This window comes from Erigeron canadensis, chromosome 2, assembly GCF_010389155.1.
Source record: "Erigeron canadensis isolate Cc75 chromosome 2, C_canadensis_v1, whole genome shotgun sequence".
In the NCBI taxonomy this organism is placed as follows: domain Eukaryota; kingdom Viridiplantae; phylum Streptophyta; class Magnoliopsida; order Asterales; family Asteraceae; genus Erigeron; species Erigeron canadensis.
The window spans coordinates 32,430,827-32,450,367 of record NC_057762.1 but is presented as its reverse complement, the minus strand read 5'-3'; the positions used below and the strand labels follow the sequence as shown (position 1 = coordinate 32,450,367).

Here is a 19,541-nt window from a genome sequence, read left to right as displayed (position 1 = left end):
TTTATATAATGTTTCATTTAGATAGGGCAAAAGTGCAAAACCACCATTTCTAGAACCTCATTGACCTTCCTGCCAAATTTCAATCACGCCTTTTAATTACAGTCCTGATATCAAACGGACCTTCTGAAGTAGCCCCTTTTATTACTAGCCCATTAGTCATAGAGCTGAATGGAATTGGGCCGAACCCCATAGAATCTGTGCAAAAACGTTCGACCTACAAAAACGTGCATCACAAGCTTAGATTTTACGTACCTACACTACTTATACAACCAAAAATCATATTCTTTAACCGTAATTATCACCAATTAACGAACGAGTAGTTTTACGTGGAGAAACCAAAACCCTAAAGTTCATCAATCATTTAAATTTAGTTCAGGTAAACAATACTCTTATTCTAGCTATTATGTTGAACATTTTAAACGAATAAATAATTATTTGCGATTTTTATCACCAGATGTCGTTTGAACTGTTGACGTTTTTTTTTTGATAATGATACATTACATTTACTATTGTTGGAATTTTAGACCTCCCAACAAACCATATTAGTTTAACCATCAAAAGACGTATTGTAAGCTTGGCTTTACTTTGGCTAATAATTAAATTAAACAAAGGGATAATTCTGGTCCAATTCTTTATCTTCTGTCCGACTTCGTGTCTATATTAATTACTCTGGTCGACAGCGATAAACAAAACAAAGGGGTTTCTTTGGGTTTTGGGTCGAATAAAAGGCAGCAAACAATGGTACGTGTTCGATCGGCTTTGGTGAGCTTGCTAGTATAATCTTATATATATACGTGAGTAATCTTCTTGGTCATAAAAATCGAGTAGAATCAATTAAGTAGCTCAAATAATTAGATTGGTGTTTTTGGTTTAATTTAGTGTATTCTGACTTTGTTTCGGATATTCAAGCTTAACAAGAGTCGACTTTTTAACTAAGGTTTTGTTGGGAGGTCTAAAATTCCAACAACTATATATACAGTTCTATATATTTATCCTTTTGTTACAGTGAACTGATTCAATGGTAAGAAAGACGATTTACGAGAGTAAGGATAAGAAAGGAACGAAGGAAAAGGACAGAAGTACGGCCTCAGTCGTACTTTCAATGATGGACAAGAAACGTGATTGTAAAGGAGCCTCATCAAGTTCTAGTGCGCGTAAAACCAACTCCTGTCCAAAGTTACAACCGTATTATGAAGACATAGATCTCCCTCCCCCTTACGATGATTATGATGATGAAGACGAAGAAGTAACAGATTCGTCTAGTCGCAACGAAGGAAGAAGGGAAAGTCATGAAATACATGTTACCGATAGTAGAGACTCTACGAAACTTAATAAAAAGAAAAAGACGAATACTGCTAATAAGCAGGAGAAACAAGAGCCTTTAAAAGATGGTCGTGATGCATTTAGTGTCACAATTGGTAGACGAGTTTCGGTTCTTGAGCATGGTAAAGATGAAGCTGCTAATGCAAATGTAAAGGACATAACAGTAAATAATTTCTCGGTTTCAGCTCCCGGGAAACAGTTGTTGAAGAATGCATCTTTGACAATCTCGCACGGAAAGAGGTGATGTAATGCTAACCTGATAAACTTTTATAACATATTGGCAATTTTTCTACCCGTTTCCTTTTTAGTCATTAAGTGTTATTAAATTGTTGAATGTATAAATAATGTCTATATGTATTAAGTAAAAGATAAGTAATTGATGGTTATTTTTATTCATTAAGTAAAAAAAAAACATGAAATTTGACTTAATTATTTTCTTAACTATTAAGTTTATTAAGTAAAAAAGAAACGGGATCCGTTAAGTGCTGAACCCATGGCAGCTGACCTCCTAACATCAACCCGTTTGACCAATTGTGACATTCCTTTTATTCAACCTATTTGATATTAGAATCAGGTTTTTGTTTATTCCTAAGTAAACGGGTCAAAACTTCCCATGCATCTAGTTACATTTTTTATTCGACCAGATCGATATTAGTATATGGTTTTTGTCTATTCCTAAGTAAACGGGTCATAACTGTCACATCTAGTTACATTTTTTATTCGACCCGTTTGATATTAGTATATGGTTTTTGTCTATTTCTAAGTAAACAGGTCAATACTGCCACATCTACTTTTCTTCATGAGTCATGACAGGACAGGCTCCAGCTAACTTCGTGTTCTTCTATTAACTTATTGTTTTTCTATCATTTTGGGACGTGTCATTACAGGTATGGTTTGGTGGGACCCAATGGCACAGGGAAGTCCACACTTTTAAAGCTTTTGGCATGGAGGGAAATACCTGTGCCCAAAAATATAGATATACTAATGGTGGAGCAGGAGATAGTTGCCGATGACAGGACCGTCATTGATGCTGTAGTTTCAGCAAATGAAAAGCTCATTAGTTCGAAAAAAGAGTTTGATACATTAACGAATGATGAAAAAGGTGATGTAGATAATGTTAAGAAAGCCGAGAAATTGTATGAAGAGTTGCAAATCATGGGCGCAGATTCTGCTGTAGCTCGAGCCTCAAAGATTCTTGCAGGTTTAGGTTTTACTAGTGTTATGCAAAACGACAAAACGAAGTCATTTAGTGGTGGATGGAGGATGAGAATTTCATTGGCACAAGCACTTTTTGTGGAACCGACTCTGCTATTATTGGATGAGCCAACTAATCATCTTGATCTTAGAGCAGTTCTCTGGTTAGAGGAGTACTTGTGCAGTTGGAAGAACACTCTTGTAGTCGTCTCTCATAATCGAGACTTTTTAAACACAGTCTGCAATGAAATAATTCATCTTGATGTTTTAAAACTTGAGAGTTATAGTGGAAATTATGATAATTTTGAGAATTCGTTCAAGCAGAAGAAAAAAGTGCAGAATAAGGATTTTGACATTTATGAAAAAAAACTTGAAGCCGAAAAGAGAAATGGGAACCAGAAACAACTGGAGAAAGTAAAAGAAAACTATATGAAGAGAAGTAAAGGAAACAAAAAACTTGATGAAAATGACCAGTTTCCAGAGGAACCAAATAAAAGGAAAGACTACGTGGTTCAGTTTCATTTTCACAGACCTACTGAATTGAGACGGCCATTGTTAAAGCTTGATAATGTGAGCTTTAGTTATCCACGAAGAGACTTCAAGCTTTCTAATGTGGATGTTGGGATCGATATGGGTACACGTGTGGCTATAGTTGGACCCAATGGGGCTGGAAAATCAACATTGTTGAAGCTTCTTGATGGAAAGCTGAATCCAACTGAAGGTGAAGTATGGAGGAGTCCGATGTTGAAAATTGGGAGATACTCGCAGCATTTTCATGATCTTTTGACGATGGAAGAAACACCTGTTCAGTATCTTCTCCGACTTTATCCAAATCAGGTGAAAACCTAAGATATTTTACAAAAAAAGGTTTTTTTTTTAGGAAGAAAAATTTAGTAATGATGGCATTGTTAACTTGATTTGGGTAACCAGCAACCTACTTTCTAAAGTGTTTTCACCCGGGTCACTAAATTTTTTACTTTTGTACCTACTTAGTCACTAAAGTTTGCAAATGTATTCCATTTTGTTCAACTTCAAGTAACATCTATAACATTGTTAATTAGTCTTATTGATTTGCTGCATGAATACTACAACTAATATATCTTTGAAATCAGGAGGGTTGCAGTAAGCAAGAGCCTATTCGTGCAGAGCTTAGTAAATTTGGGCTTAAGAAGGATCAAAACAAGAGAATTGCTGAGTTATCTGGTGGGCAGAAGGCTCGTGTTGTGTTTACATCGATCTCATTATCCCGACCGCACATTCTGCTTCTAGATGAGCCCACAAATCATTTGGACATGCAGAGCATTGATGCACTGGCTGATGCACTCAAAGAATTTAAAGGCGGTGTTGTTCTTATTAGTCATGATTCTAAATTGATATCAAGTGTTTGCGAGGATGATGAAAAGAGTGAAATCTGGGAAGTTGATAATGGAAGCGTGATTCCATTCGATGGTACTTTTGAGGAATATAAAAGGAAGCTCCTGAAGGAAATTAGAGATGAAATCGATGATTAACACTACATCTCTGTAATATTAGAGTGCCATACATGATGATTAATGTAATGATATTCATATGGTTTAATTTGATACTCATAATGCCTTATTTGGCTTTAAAACCCCTTAATCTCTTTTCTTGTAAATTCAGCTATTAGAAATGTCCAGCGAGTCAAACAGAAACAGGAAGAAAGTACCAATGATGTCACATGATGGCTACGTTTCATGAACACATGACCACCCACTCACGATACAACTTCAGTCACTAAGGTAAAGTGGCCTTAGATGAGCCTATAGACTTGTGCGACCAAAAGAGGAACCTGATTCAATGGCCTCGACCTATGGCTATACAGAATGGCTTCATACAACCAACCAATAAGGAACCAGGCAGACAATTTCTTCGTTGATCTTTTATGTCAAAACACGGGTGTGGGTCTATAAAAGGGGTTTAGGCTTGAAAAGCACAAATTTTTTTGTTGTGTGATAATAAAAAGTGTTTGACTTGATAACGCATATCCAAAGTTATGTGTTTACCAGTATATACCCTTAGGATCAACCACACGGGAGGGTTATGTGCCATTCTGCAGTCGTTGCATTTCAGGTTACCATAGCACATATATATAGTTGGATATCGGTAACACAAAATGTGCTACCAGCTACACTATATGGGATTCATATCACACATGGAGACATTAGCCAAGCAAAGTACACCAACTCCGTTTTATTTGTCCCGGTAATTTATCAAGGAATGGGTCAATAAGATTTTCAGTTATAGGGTTAGCAATCGGGCCATATACATATACTCCATAGAACTACAATACAACAATCAACAAGTAAAAACATTTCATTTTACCACAACCCTGACTTTACCTCATCAAAAAGTAAAAAATTATTCCCCCTTCATATATCTCGAATGTTAGCCTTCAATAAGTTGCATGGTTCAATTCATGCTGACTCTCAAACGCGAGCTCCCATATAAGGCTGCAAAACATAAAATGGGTGGTGAACATCTGTAGACGGGGTTGAATCATTTGACATGTTTAAAAATGCAAAACTTATGCGATTTTAGTTTCTCAACCCAATTTTCATATTGTTGGTTCACTTTATATAAATTCAAATAAGATTTCAACTTTTTGCTTGAAAACTTAGCGAAAGATGTATGATTTTATATATACTGTGCTAATTACCAGAAAAAGAGCTGTTTTACGAAAAGGTCCTTCTACATATTTTCTGAAGTTGCCTACTCAGTACTCACCTTTATACCCGGTGGAGTGTTTCCAGGTTTAGCTGTAGTTGTGCTGCCAAAGAAACTGATCGCAGGGTTGAACTTTGACTTCTTCTCTGCAGGTTTTAGTATTTGGAAGGAGCACATAAGAGTGTCATCAACACTCATCATTGCACCAGCATTATCAAATTCCCCACAATAATTTGGTGCAGAAAACACAGTTACAAGTTGACGGTTTGCAAAGAATTCATATCCATCCTCTACAACCTGCAATCAAAATTTATTAGATTTCATCATGAGTAATTTTTATATTCCTAGAAGTGATTGACTTTTATAGACCCATTTTTCTTCTTGCTAATTTACCATAATTCTTGCATAGATGCCAATAAACTACTCCATATATGCTTATCAGAAATGGGTCAACTATAAAAAGGAAATGCTGGGTCAAACAGGTTGAAAGTCACCAAACACCAAAGTCTATTTCCTACTTCGCTTGACCCAAAGATGCAGTTTAGGACAATGATTGTATTGTTTTGGTAAAATAAATTAAGGCACCAATTGTTTAAATAAAAAACTTAAATATAAACAAAAGTGTGTTTGAGGGTCAAACCGACCCGACTTAACCCCCTGGATCTGTTTTAACCCATTAGACCATTACCCGACCCGCCCAATTTGCCACCAGTAATTGAAAAGAATAACAAAAACAAGAACAACCAACTGAGATATTCAAACCTGATGAGCACGGCATACAAGATCAAGGTCATGTTTCTGAAGAAACGCAGTTACAATATCAGCACCAAAAGTATACGAAACTCCACGATCATTCATTCCCCATCCTTTGACATCTTTACACGGATCTGACCAGAGAAGGTCACAAAGCAAACCACCATCTGGTACATCAGTAGGACGCCTCAGATTTCTAATTTGATCCAAACTACTGAGGTCGGGTGAAAGGCCACCATGCATGCACAAAATCTTTTCGTCAACAAGAGCCGCCACAGGTAAGCAATTGAAGCAATCTGAGAACGTCTTCCATAATTTAACATTGTATCTTCTTTTACATTCATCATAGAATCCATATATACGGTTTATAGATGCGCATTCATGGTTTCCACGCAAAAGGAAGAAGTTATTCGGGTATTTTATTTTGTAGGCAAGGAGAAGGCATATTGTCTCAAGGCTTTGTTTCCCTCGGTCAACATAATCACCAAGAAATAAGTAATTAGCACGAGGAGGTAATCCACCGTATTCGAAAAGGCGCAAAAGATCAGAATATTGACCGTGGATGTCACCTAATAATCAGAAGACATCCCATTAACGTAAGTAAGTAAAGTTAATGAGTATAAGTGAAAGTACAAAGTACAAACCAGATGTCGAACTACCACTACTTTCGAAATGATGCCTATTGGCTATTGCCTTGTAATTTTCAAATGAGAAGTTAATATAAGTTTTGTTATAGATATAGTACGGATGTCTTTGTATTTGTATCAGTATCATTTTTTGATATGATGTTTAATGTAGCTATCAAACATATTAGCATCATAACTACTTGAAAGATACATATCAACCCCCACAAATACGAGTAATCTTGACCATATTTTGAATCTAACCTTCTCAATAAGAATATCACAACAAAACAGCAAAACCACTATTGGGATGTTTGGATGTGGGTTTTGAAAGTGATTATGTGAGATTTATATTCTATAGTAAAACAGGGCAAACAAAATAGAGTTTGGTTGAGCTTTTACTGTTTGAAGTTGTAATAAAAAGATATAAAGATGCTCAAGTGTTTGGCAAATTGTGATTAATATGAATAGCTTAAAACGGCCAATCAGAACATTTTGTGAAATGCTAAAAGTAAAAGCCTCTCAAATTAGATTGAAATAAAGAGTTGAATAAGCACTCATACACTAAGAATAATCAGTTTTCTTGCCAGATGTGAAACTAATTATCCAAAACTAACAGCATGACCCCTAATTAATCAGATGTTCAAAAGCAGAATATGTGTATCAAATCATTAGAAACTCATCATTCCAAAACGCCAATCCAAACACCCCCTCTGTGACCAACTGAAAAATGACCTAAAATTCATCAGCTTGACAAGAAAATCTACGCTAAACTACACAGGTAATGACAAAGCTTTGTCCCAAGTTACAAGATAGTCTACAAAGATCAACCTTTATACTCCCATACATTTTATTTTACCCTTCTCATTAGGTTGCAAAATGCTTTTTTCTCTATCTGGTAAAAAAACAAGCCTGTCTCTTCAGCACAATAGTCAACACCAAATAATTCTGAACAGAAAATACGTGCAACATGTAAACTAAAGTACCTACAGTGTCCATGTATATAAGGAGAAATTGCAACAATAGCAAGACACTCTCACCTTATAAACTCACTCGAATTTACAAATCATCATCACTGTAACCATCTAACTTTCCAAACTATTATAAACCATTTTACTTCTGTTTTTCCTTTTCTCGATACGGGCAAACTATTATGTGAAATAAGAGCTACTAATGTCATTGGTCCAAAGGCGAGTGACTACAATATTTTCAAGGGATATTAAACTTATTTTGTTTCCCTACTGTATGTGTAGAACTCTCAGAAACTCTATTGTATGTATCAAACGTTCAGTTCAATTCAACTGTATTTATCCGGTTACCTTCTAGTCCAGTAACAAGTATTTTTGCTAGCATGGCAGCCATATAAGCTGCCACAACATCTAACACGTCATCAACACCGGTGACATATCAGCATATTTACAAGCTAAGAGATTTCATACATACAATAACAAAACTCAAAATTCGATACATACAGTAGAGATTTTTTAAATTGGATAACAAAAAAATTGTCCCTGTTTCAACACCCAATTAAAAAATATACTAAAAGAATATCACTATATATAAGTATAGCCATATATCATCTACCATCTATCACAAAAAATTCCATTTCATAAAAGATTAGGCTCAAAAAAGTGACTATCCATTAAAAACATTCAAAAAACCATAACAAATCACCCACCCACACACACACATATATATGACCAAATAACAACAGGAAAATGTCTAGAAATGAAAAAAAGATACCACAAATCTTGATGGGTGCTTCAAGGTCCAACAAATTAGGCTGTTTCAAGAAAATATCTCTTGAAACAACACAAAGTTGTTTAATTTCAGGTTCAGTAAGCTGTACTTGTTTACCAGGTCTTCCTTTTACTTCAAGCAACCTACGAATTATACTATCAAGAACTGCTTTTTCCATCTTTACAAAACACACCCACAATTCAAAATACTAGTTATAATTCAAACTCTGGTTTCTGGGTTTTGTTTAGAAAGAAAAGTTTGGAAATGGGAATCTTTAAAAACCCCAACTTTGAAGGAATTTATAAACAGATATATACAATCTTCTTTGTGTAGAAAGAAAAGATATGTATGTCAGAATAAAGAAAATTCGTTTTGGACGGATACAGATTGTACAAAAAGGTAAAAGCGTGTGTTGGGATTTCTTTTTGTTTTTATATTTTTTTTTATACTGGTATATATTCTTTGGTTGATCTTGAGAGCTGACTTGGTACGGGCTTGTTTGAGAAAGTGGGCGATGACTTTGTGATTCTTTTCCTACACAGTGCTAATTACATTTCAACCCCTTCACGTTTGATAACTCGTACCATGAGTCCATGATACGAGTTAGATGTGAAAAAGGCGTGTACGGGGTGGGTTATGAATCGATAAAATGGTTTTATCTGTTTAATTAGTAGATGGGTCGTGCTTAAGTTAACATTACCAAACATGAAAGCGTGTGTACGTTTTGGGTAATAAATCGATGAATTGGTTTCATTTGTTTAGTAGATGGATCAAACTTAAGTTTAGGCATAGATAAATGGATCAAACATCAAGTCGATCGTTTATAACATGATTACCATTTGTTTGGTTTGTTAAGTTATTTACACGTTGTTTAAATCATAGACATGTTTAACCCGTTTAGATAAACGTGATATGTGGGTCATGTTTGTTTTACATGGGTTACTTGTGTTCCAATGAATCAATTTATAGTGTTTGACTTTTGACTTAATTAAGCCATACAATATGATTGTTTTATTGGTTTTTTTTTTTAACGATCAATCGGTATTCGACATCAAGGAACACCTCACCGTATAATAGTGAAGTCTTGCACGTACTCTAGACTACGAGATGTAAACCATAAGCCGTTACATGTGATTTTAAGAAAAAACCCCCATGACATGTTACTCTAGAGAATCGAACTCATAACCTGGGGTATTTAACCTTCATTGTCTTTTTATTGGTATTGTGAATGTGTATGTTTGGCAATCAAGTTGATAGTTAATGACTTAATGGTTAGTAGTTAGTACCTAGTGTTTGTAGTTAAAAATTGATACCTAAAGCTCTTTAAATATGTGTAGTTGTTTGATATACTCGTAGTAGTTTAATACTTTAATAAAAAGTATTAAATGAAAAGAAGCTAATAGCTTGCTTATGTAACTGTTATGAGTTTTTTTACTCAAACTAAATGTTTTAAACTTATAACCTAGTAAAACTTTTATTAGAAGTTTTTTTCTAAACTTAGAAGATAAAAACTTTTCAACCTAGCTAATCGATCATCTGGAGAACTCGAAACGGCAAGATCTTTTCAAACAAGAACCCGTCAATTCGAAATGGCATCAGAGAAATCAAATTCTTGAGTTACCTTTGGTTCTTTAATAGGAAGCAAAGTTACCAAATAGATTGGTTATATTGGTGTTTTTTAATTTTTAGTTGTATCTCGTATTTTCTTGTATTTTTATAAAAAAGAAATAAGCTTTTAAAAATTCCAAAAGCTCATTAACAACATATATAAAGTAAAGTAAAGTAACTCCCAATGCCGTTTTTCACGGGTTTTGGGTCCCAATACCGTTTTCGATGGTGTATGGGGGAGGTTGATATATAGACAGTCTTACCCCTACCAAAGGTAGAGAGGCTGCTTCCAGGTTCTACCATAGGTAGAAAAGGACCTCCAGCTTTGCTGGACATGATGATCGAACCCATGACCTCTGTTTCCAGAGACATGAGCTTCAACCACTGATCCAACCCAGTTGGTTTTTTATTAACAACATATATAGATACCATATAATTACCAAAATGATAACTTGAAAACAACTTAAATTAAGTGATTATTTTTTCAACAGACATATCTAACTTTGTGCTGTAAATTACGATAACTGTTTGTTTTGATTTAAATAAATTAAATCAAACATAATATCTCATATAAATCAACAAACTAATTGAACTTTGAAATAATAATTTAGAAAGTTTTTTCCAAGAAAAAAGATACGTGGTTTGATAGATTTAAGGGGGTTATTTGAATTAATCCTTTAGTATGAGGTTAAGTATGATTTGCTCACGAGAGGGAATCTACGAAGTATTGCATGTTACAAGACTAGTTTAATTTGATACCCCATGTGTTTTGTCTTTGATACTTGTGATTTATTTATTTTGAGAAATGCTCAATACATGTGTTTAATTTATATCAAATTCAAATATTGTTAGGCATATTAGGATTTGATCAATTATGATACTTATATAAGTGTTAATGAAAAATAAGGTGGTGTCATTCTTTTGTGAATATCTAACTACCCAAACAAGCAGGTGATGATTTTGTGAATATTTAACTACCATACTGGATATGTATATTTAAACCTATCAAAATAATTACGTTTATTATTTTTCATCTAAATCAATCTTTTATCTACTATTTAGATGTTCGCATGACGCAACGATGGTATCATAAGAAAAAAGAATAGAGTGCAGCCGGCATAGAGGGGAGATTGTGGGGAGTGTATATGTACGTTTATTTGTGTGTATTAGACGTATAGGACTTTACGCGATAAGGGTAGTTCTAGTACAGAAGGGGAATAACAAGATACAACAATAGAGACGTACTAGGGCAAGAAAATAATTTTCACTATCTTTTGGTTGAAAAAGAGGGTGGATATCCATTATAAGAGACGAGAAATAGTGCTCGCGCGTTACGATGGTGAGATGGTGGGTGTGATAGGTCAAATCATAGAGTAGGATAGCCAAATGTCTTAGTCATACGGGTTTTCGCCCTCGGATTTAAAAATTCGTCGAAAATATATCGAATAACATCTATAATGAAAGAGCATGAAATTTTAAGAATACCCATATAATTTTTATGATTTATCAATGTACGGTTTTTGAGATAAAAAATTTTAAATGAATTAGAGAAATAAATGATTTGTGGAGGAGAGAGTAAAAAATGAGTGGTTGAGATTTGAGGAGAGAAAAAAAATAAGTAGTTGAGATTTAAGGTTATTATGGGTATATTAGATAGGGATGTTTAAATTAGTCAATAAATAATAGGGGTATTTTTGGTAGTTCAAAAATGCTTTATAAGATAATAAGAGGGTGTTTGGAATTGCGTTATAAAGTGATTATCTGATTATTACGTCTGCAGAACGCAAATAATCTAAAAAAGTGTTTATATGAAAAAGTGATTATTGGCTATGGAAACGCAGTTTTGGAGAAGCATGTACCTACATGCTTTTTCAAAACGCAGTTTTAAAAACACATAATCTATTTTGAAAATACAGATTTTGTTTTGAAATCACAATACCAAACACCCCTAAGTATTAGATAATAAAAATTTATGTAGATCGAAGCACTCATCAATTCATATATATTTCCGTCGCCTTCTACAAATCAATCCAATGATGTATGAATCTTGGTTATGCAAGATCACGAGATTCAATTTTTAATAGTTAAAAAAAACTAGTATTTCTACCCGGACGTTGCCCCGGGAGAAAAACATAACTGTGGTGATAAAGGTTACAAAAATATTAAGCCGAAAAACAAAATTTGCATGACAAAAGTTAAGAAAATAAAAGTTGTGGTTTAAAGTAAAGAAAATAAAACTTTGGTAATAAAATTTAGAAATCAAAAGTTATATCGTAAAAGAAAATGAAAGAAAACTTTCAGAACAAAGTTTAAAAACAAAGTTATATGAAAAAAAGTACAAAAGTTAATAAACGTTATACCTAAAAACAAAGTTTGTATGTTGAAAGTTTAAAAAACAAAAGTTATGTGACGAAAGGTAAAAGGGTAAATGTAAAAAAAAAAATTTGGTGAAAAGTTTAAAAAATAAAAGTTATGTAGTAAAAAAAAAAGAAAATAAAGGTCGTTAAGTCCATCACCTAACAGTCGTTAAGTTTGTTACCTAACCGTCGTTAAGTCCGTTAATTATGTTGGATGCTTTAAAGGCTTGTACCTTATGCTAAAGGGGGGGGGGGTACTTTTAGCTACAGTAAAAAAAGAAAATAAGGGTCGTTAAGTCCGTCACCTAACAGTCATTAAGTTTGTTACCTAACCGGCGTTAAATCCGTTAATTATGTTGGATGCTTTAAAGGCTTGTACCTTATGCTAAAGGGGGAGTACTTTTAGCTACAGTAACTCCCCCTCACAAACCAAAGTTGGTTTTTAGTACAGTATTATATATATAATTCATTAAAAGATGTATACTCACAAGATCGGTTTTCTTATGGGTCTTCTTATGGATCTGTCAAGTATAATTTTGTTAGGTTGATATAGTTAGACCATCCACAACAAGGATGTCCATAGGAAATTTGTGGTGATATGGAGGGTGTTTGTAGAAAGACTATTGATGTGGGTGGTGACATGGAGAATGTCCATCCATGATTGTTTGTAGAGAAGGATGAGGAAGAATGAGGAGAGATAAAGGTAAAAGACAAAAATTACTTTGGAATTTATTTGGTTGTTTGTAAGAAGGATGTATATATTATTGTTGTGGGTAAAAAGTGTTTGTGGGAAGGATGGATGAAAAGTTGACGTAGCATATTGATTAGGATGTTTGTTAGAAGAATATCTTGAACTGATGCGGATAGTCTTATGTGGCTTGCGAAATCATTATAAAAGTAGATTAATTAATGACCAAACGACAAGAATAAAAAATGTGATCTTGCTAAAGGGATCTTCTACAACTTAATTTACAAGATTAACATACGCATAGCATAATTATAAAATTGATAAACATAGACATTTTGCACTATGGTCACTGATTATATTAAACAAATTAAATCAAGAGAAAACTGAGCCAAATGCAAGGTTATTAAACATGATTTTTTTTTTTTAAGTTGTGGATCATTTGATCACAAAAAGGAATCTAGCGCATACGTTGTTTTAATCAGGTCCGCACTAGAGAGACCTCTCATCCTCAATATCTAGTAGCAAGGGAAACCTCCAACTAAACCGCATGCAAAGTTAATTATAAAGATTAGTTACATAACGGGGTTAACTTAGACATTGCCATATGCAATTATGCAAAGCCATGGAATTAATCGCTCAATGTGAACTTTATAAAGATTAGTTCCCCGTGTAATGATATGAAAGATCAATATATGGCCTTTTGAAAAGAAAAAAATTTGTAAAAGATCAAGGACTAAATGGACAATGGGTATAGTGTTTTTGATATTATTATTGTTGAAATTAGTTTGACTGATCCAGGCTATTTGTTGTTGGGCTAAAAGGATTTTTAATTTAAGACTTTTTTGGGCCTGAATAGTCTTGGGTCATAGAGAGTAAAACTTAAAATACTCATGTGACTTTATCTTTGCCGCTCCTTAAACTTCGTTTTTTGAACATTCTTAAGCTTCTATGTTGCCTATAAAGATATAGTATTAGACTCATACCTAAATGTTAATAACGACGTACTTGTTTTCTTGAACGGCAAATGATGACGACGTGTACTTTTAAACAAAGAAACGAAGCGCTAATGGGATTGTCGTTATTAACGTACGTACCTTGTTATACATGCCATACTGACGACATTAAACACTAATGCATGTAAACAATATATAGTATTCATTTCGAATGATCTAAATTGTGGGATTTCCATTTCTTCAAAATCGTACAAAATATGGCATCCTAATTAGAATCTTTTGCATGCTTAATGCTTACAAATTAAAGACTTGAAATTTCATATATAATTTTAAAAAATGTAACACTTAAAAACTCTTCAATAAGGTAAAGTCGTCCAATAAGTTGAAGCTAAAGGAAATCAAACATGAGACTTCCATCAAAAAATCTTTTAAAGAAAATCGTGATTATATGTCTATATGCTCTTTTACCATGAATACTTTCATTTTCTTCACCAATTTTTACTAGTAGTGCCGCTACTCTCGTCATCAAATCCTAATAATTGTTCAAGATAGTCATCACCTAAATCCTCAAAAACGACAACGTTTTCGTTGTCTTCTTGCTTGAACTCCTCTTGTTTCTTCTTCTTCGTCTCCAACCTTCTATTCATTGAATGAATTCTCTTCAATGCCAACACGGGTGAGGTGCCTTCTTCATACATGTACCCCATCTCCTTTAAAGACTCATAAGCCTTCTCCTCTGTGAAATTAAGCACCGCGGATGATCCTCTCAAGGCAAATGCTGCTTGATCATAAGCCAAAGCAGCCGCCTCAGCAGTGTCAAATGTTCCCAACCAAACTCTAGCTCCATTTCTTGTAGAATCACGTATCTCGGCTGCATACTTCCCCCATGGTCGTCGTCTCACGCCTCTATAACTACATTCTTTCTCTTCTTGCTGATCTTTATTCTGCTCTGCTGGAGAAATTTCCCCAGCAGAGTCTGTAATGACTCCGTAGAGCATCATGTCTTCGGAGTCATTTTCATTAAATGGAAGAAAATGATAGTTTTGGTTATTATATGGATAATGGGATTGGACAATTGGTGAATGGTTTTCGGGTGAGCTAAAAGAGGTTCCCGGTGAGAATTCGGGCAATGAGTAGTTGTAGTACGATGGATCCATGTAAGTTTTTTCGATTTAATTAATATTTTTAAAAAAATTCAATGAATGGAGGATGTTTATTTTGGTTAACCGTTTGAAGTTGTTTGAAGTTGAAAGTATTATATATATAGAGAGAGCTATATGTGGAAATCCATGGTGGTCAAATGGATTTGTTTTTATATGGTAGCCTGGTAGGACTATGTAATTAGTTATTACATGTGGGCCTAAACATTTGTTTTGCCCCCTGGCGGCCAAAACATATGACTTTTAAGCAGACAACGTACAAGGTTATACTGTAGTAATTCACTTTAATTCTTATTTATGCTCTACAATCAACTTCTTTTTATCACAAACGAACATAGTACCAGCATATTGTGGTGAATATTATTGATGGGGTATTTCATTTTTTGATTAACGTCTCAAAAGTCTAAACTTTAAAACCCTAACATACAATTATAAAGAGAAGATGATCGATCGAAGAAACAAAAATTAAGATCGGTGGAGAAAAAAAAATCGTCATTAATTAATCGAGAATGGAGATGGATATAATGGTATACAATAATTATATATGTAATAGCAAATAAGTAAATTTGCATATCTCAAATTTATAAATCTTTCAACATCACCCTATAATCTTTAATAGGAAGTATAAATTTAGATGTTAGGTGTGCCAAAATCAGACGGTATATGAGTGTTCCCGCTAAATTACACTTTTGATGGATATAATTATATGGGATGATCCTTATTTGAGTAATATTATTCAACATATCTTGATAATTTATTTTCTTACATGTTCAAGCCACAACAACAACAACAGGATTTAATTTATGCATGCATATATTGTATGAAGGAGGTAAAATATAAAAACAGTCTTGCTTCTATCTAAAGATAGAGATTTGAATCCTGATGGATTTTTCAAGGTTTAAGATTACACGTATTTAATTTCAATTTATGGTGGGTTTGGGTAAGTTTTCTCTTCAGATCTTTGGGTGATAGGGTTTTTGCATCGATGATTTTAAATTGAGGATTTATTCGGCGAGGGGGGTCTCTAGCTTGGGTCCGGTTAAGACAACGTATGCTATACATACTCAATATTCACACCTTTTAAGAAAGCGTTACTGATAATCTTTTTGCTTTTCATGAAACATTAAAATTGTTTTGGTAATTCACGAATAATTCACACTTTTTTTTTCTTTTTTCATTCCTCATATATTCATATATATTAAATGAACTAATCAACAATATACACAAACTATTATAAAAAGATACCATATTCATATATATTATGAAAACTACTCGTTTTTAAAACATTTAATATAATTATTAACCTATCGTATATATACACATGACTCGAATCGAATGAACCTAATTGATACATTAAATATACATAATGATTAAACTATGTTTTTTATGCTTTAATTAAATGTATATTTTTTAAACATGCATGTATTATCTAGGATGTAATGGAAATAATCTAATTCGTATTCGTATGGAGTTTATGACAAAATAATACGGGTATTGTTTAAAATGCGCTTAATATGTCATATTTTGTGTTTGTACGTCTATAGTATATAGTATCTAATACAATAATAAGAAGAACAAGAAGTACAAGTGGTTGTCTATTTTATTCTAAATATTGTATCTAGAACGGTGGTTCCCAATTATGACATACAGACTAAAAATAATGCGAGTGATTCTATCGCGCGTAATCTTTTTTGAAAGTTAAAATAGAGTAAAAGGTAGATTGAGTTGGTTATTTTTTAGGATAGATATTTGTGGCTGAGAGACAAGTTTTGATGATTGTGATTGGTCGTGTAAGAAGTTTGACCGGATATGTTGACCAACACTCTTGCTCAAACTTCAGTAAGTCACTAAATCCTTTCCATAATCTTGGAGGCTCCTTTTAATAAAACACATGTTTAAATATGATTGTGAGGTAGAAAAACATGGACCATCATGTGTCACAAGTTCCACTTTGAATTTAACACTAGTCGATTGCTAACATTGGGGCCTGATTAGATTCATGTGATAACAGATTAACAGTTACATGCCTTGAATCTTGATAACGCCTGGAGGGTGGTCTCTCCTCACATTAGAGAAGACCTATAGAGTGTGCAAATTCGATTCAATTCTTAATCGGGATATAATTTTAAAGGGCATAAATTTTTAAAAATTTTATACGTATGGAGTTGAAATTATTTGATACGTCACAAATTGATGAACTTCACAACCCTATGGATGTTTTAAACGTTTGAAAGAGCTTGGTTATTTTTCAAATGCAACCATTGCATACAAGATCGATATTGTTGACTTTTTCAGTCACAGTTGCATCTGCAAAAAACTAAGTTGAAGTTATTGAAATCTTATTTACGATCAACAATGTCTGAAAAAAGACTTAGTGGATTGGTCATGATAGCAATCGAGAACGAAATATTAGAGAACATAAACTGTGAAGAACCAACCAATTTTCTATAATGAATGCTAGGAGAGCTTCACGAATCATCGGGTAAATAAGTCACTATTATGGTATGTAATTCTAAAATTATGATCTTATTATGCATATATAACTTTTTGTTATAATGCTAATTATCATTTAAAAATTTTTTATATATATTTGAATTTGGTAGAAGTTGTGGCATTTTTTTTGCTCGACCGGGGTGTTTGAATTCTTAGGGCTGTCACTGTCTCCCATATATAGACGAGTATAACTTCTGAAGATATTTATTTGGTTAATTAAAGTTTTATATTTATATAAGGGAAAAGTGAATATAAGGTTGTCCGGCACCTAAGCTTAGGCGTGGAACCCCTCACATACTAATTTTTTTTTTAATATTTCTTGATTAATGAATAAATAAATGTTTGGGCCCCATAAATTTTATGGATTAAAAAAACAATATATGAGTGTTCCACACCTAAATTTAGGTACTTAACAACCTTATATTCTCATCCCCTCTATATAATTATAACTTATATAATTATAACTATATGAAAAGTTGACGACGGTAATGGAGAGATCCCGATTATTAAACTGGTTATCAAATACTTTTGTAGACACTTATTACTAGCCTAACGGTTACATGTTATGTTTTTTCAAAAACGTTCTAAGGTTTAAAACATTCTTAGGTAAAGGTCTTGAAGGAGTCCAGTGAAATGGTCAAAATTAAACGGCCGTAAAGATACGCCATTTTTAGTTAGGGCATAATCGACATTTCCCTGATAACTAGAACAAAGAAGACTTTATCCTTTTACTTGTTTGCGTATATATAATATTGTACTATACAACACCTTAATGGCGGTATGTGGTTATAAGTTGGAAGGTATACAGATCACCACCCAATATTATACGCATATATATGTATTTGTATATGTGTATGTATGTGATATAACGAACACCACCAAACATACATTAAGGTGTTGTATAATACAATATTATATATATATATATATATATCATGTAAGTTTTTTTTAAAGGATATGAACTAATGATATACACTTTTGAAGAAAACTAAATGTCATACTGGAACATCATCGTCAACACATATTTTATGGTGTAGCAAGAAAACGAGTGGTAGTATACCAAGTTTCTGCCATTAGGGTGATAGCCTAGTGGTTAGGGAGTTTTCCACTTTGTGGTTTCTTTATAGGGGTTATGGGTTCAAATCTTGTCACATGCAAATGTGGTGAGTGAACCTTAGCAATGTTTTACCCATCTACACAAGGGAGAGCAAACCCTTTAGGGCATTGCCAAGATTCGAACCCAGCATGAACACATCAAAGTTTGATGTGTTAGCCATTTATCCACTGTGCCTGTAAAAAAAAGTATACCAGGTTTATGTTTGTGAGGTTCGAAGCATATGTGAACGTGAGGGCCCCATCCACTCTTGAAATGTTCGATAATTTAAGAATATTTTTTTCTTTTCAACTACAACAATCTTACTTTAAACCAAAACACTCACTTTTTAAATTTTAACTTTCAAACATAAATCTAAAAATGGTTTGCTCAGGTTCTTCTTCCTATTCGAACACCTATAGGAAAAAATGACATTGTTCGAGGCTTCCTATAATGCCCCAAACTCTTTTAAACATCATTTAACAAAATATTGCACAAGTTGAAAAAATTTTGGTATTTCAAAAAATAATGCAAATTTTCGTCAAAAATTAAAATGTTATAATAACAAGAAATGACAATTGATATATTCTTATAATGGTATAATAAGACTAATTTACGAGTTTCAGGACTCAAGAAGTTCAAACGAAGGCTCGTTAAAAGTGAGGCCAAGGACAGCGGATGCAAGATGGTATAGCGGATGATCTGCTTTCACCTGCGGATGCTCTGGAGGATGATGTGCAACATCCGCACTTTCCTGCAGTTCCACAAAAATTGACAACCTTTCTTGATAACATTTTTATGACCAAAAAGACATATCTCATACTTTGACATCCAAACAAGTTATAATTAATACACAATCCAACATTTGAAC

General features: G+C 33.5%; 3 protein-coding genes across 3 annotated transcripts; 1 reads left to right on the top strand and 2 right to left on the bottom strand.

The window, feature by feature from the left end:
* Positions 1 to 302: 302 nt before the first annotated feature.
* On the top strand, positions 303 to 4,049 carry LOC122586340 (ABC transporter F family member 4-like). The gene is made up of 4 exons (XM_043758334.1): positions 303 to 376; positions 1,007 to 1,563; positions 2,211 to 3,354; positions 3,630 to 4,049. The coding sequence occupies exons 2-4, from the start codon at positions 1,019 to 1,021 to the stop codon at positions 4,026 to 4,028; spliced, it is 2,088 nt and encodes a 695-aa protein (XP_043614269.1). The 5' UTR covers positions 303 to 376; positions 1,007 to 1,018; the 3' UTR covers positions 4,029 to 4,049.
* Positions 4,050 to 4,713: 664 nt separating this feature from the next.
* On the bottom strand, positions 4,714 to 8,664 carry LOC122586341 (serine/threonine-protein phosphatase PP1 isozyme 3-like). Its single transcript, XM_043758335.1, has 4 exons — positions 8,322 to 8,664; positions 5,965 to 6,524; positions 5,263 to 5,499; positions 4,714 to 4,988 (listed from the first exon to the last, which is right to left on the bottom strand). The coding sequence occupies exons 1-4, from the start codon at positions 8,494 to 8,496 to the stop codon at positions 4,965 to 4,967; spliced, it is 996 nt and encodes a 331-aa protein (XP_043614270.1). The 5' UTR covers positions 8,497 to 8,664; the 3' UTR covers positions 4,714 to 4,964.
* Positions 8,665 to 14,263: 5,599 nt separating this feature from the next.
* Positions 14,264 to 15,175, bottom strand: LOC122588601 (ethylene-responsive transcription factor 1B-like). Its single transcript, XM_043760748.1, has one exon. It carries the CDS (start codon positions 15,079 to 15,081, stop codon positions 14,413 to 14,415), a length of 669 nt encoding a protein of 222 aa, XP_043616683.1. The 5' UTR covers positions 15,082 to 15,175; the 3' UTR covers positions 14,264 to 14,412.
* Positions 15,176 to 19,541: the final 4,366 nt, after the last annotated feature.

What these genes read in the sequence shown, in the direction of transcription:
- LOC122588601 (XM_043760748.1), bottom strand. Translation starts at nt 15,081, where the DNA reads ATGGATCCATCGTACTACAACTACTCATTGCCCGAATTCTCACCGGGA.
- LOC122586340 (XM_043758334.1), top strand. Translation starts at nt 1,019, where the DNA reads ATGGTAAGAAAGACGATTTACGAGAGTAAGGATAAGAAAGGAACGAAG. An exon ending in ACAATCTCGCACGGAAAGAG is followed by an intron (nt 1,564 to 2,210) that starts GTGATGTAATGC and finishes GTGTCATTACAG; the next exon opens with GTATGGTTTGGTGGGACCCA. An exon ending in TCCGACTTTATCCAAATCAG is followed by an intron (nt 3,355 to 3,629) that starts GTGAAAACCTAA and finishes CTTTGAAATCAG; the next exon opens with GAGGGTTGCAGTAAGCAAGA.
- LOC122586341 (XM_043758335.1), bottom strand. Translation starts at nt 8,496, where the DNA reads ATGGAAAAAGCAGTTCTTGATAGTATAATTCGTAGGTTGCTTGAAGTA. An exon ending in AGCACCCATCAAGATTTGTG is followed by an intron (nt 6,525 to 8,321) that starts GTATCTTTTTTT and finishes TCTGATTATTAG; the next exon opens with GTGACATCCACGGTCAATAT. An exon ending in ACACTCCACCGGGTATAAAG is followed by an intron (nt 4,989 to 5,262) that starts GTGAGTACTGAG and finishes TATGTTTTGCAG; the next exon opens with CCTTATATGGGAGCTCGCGT.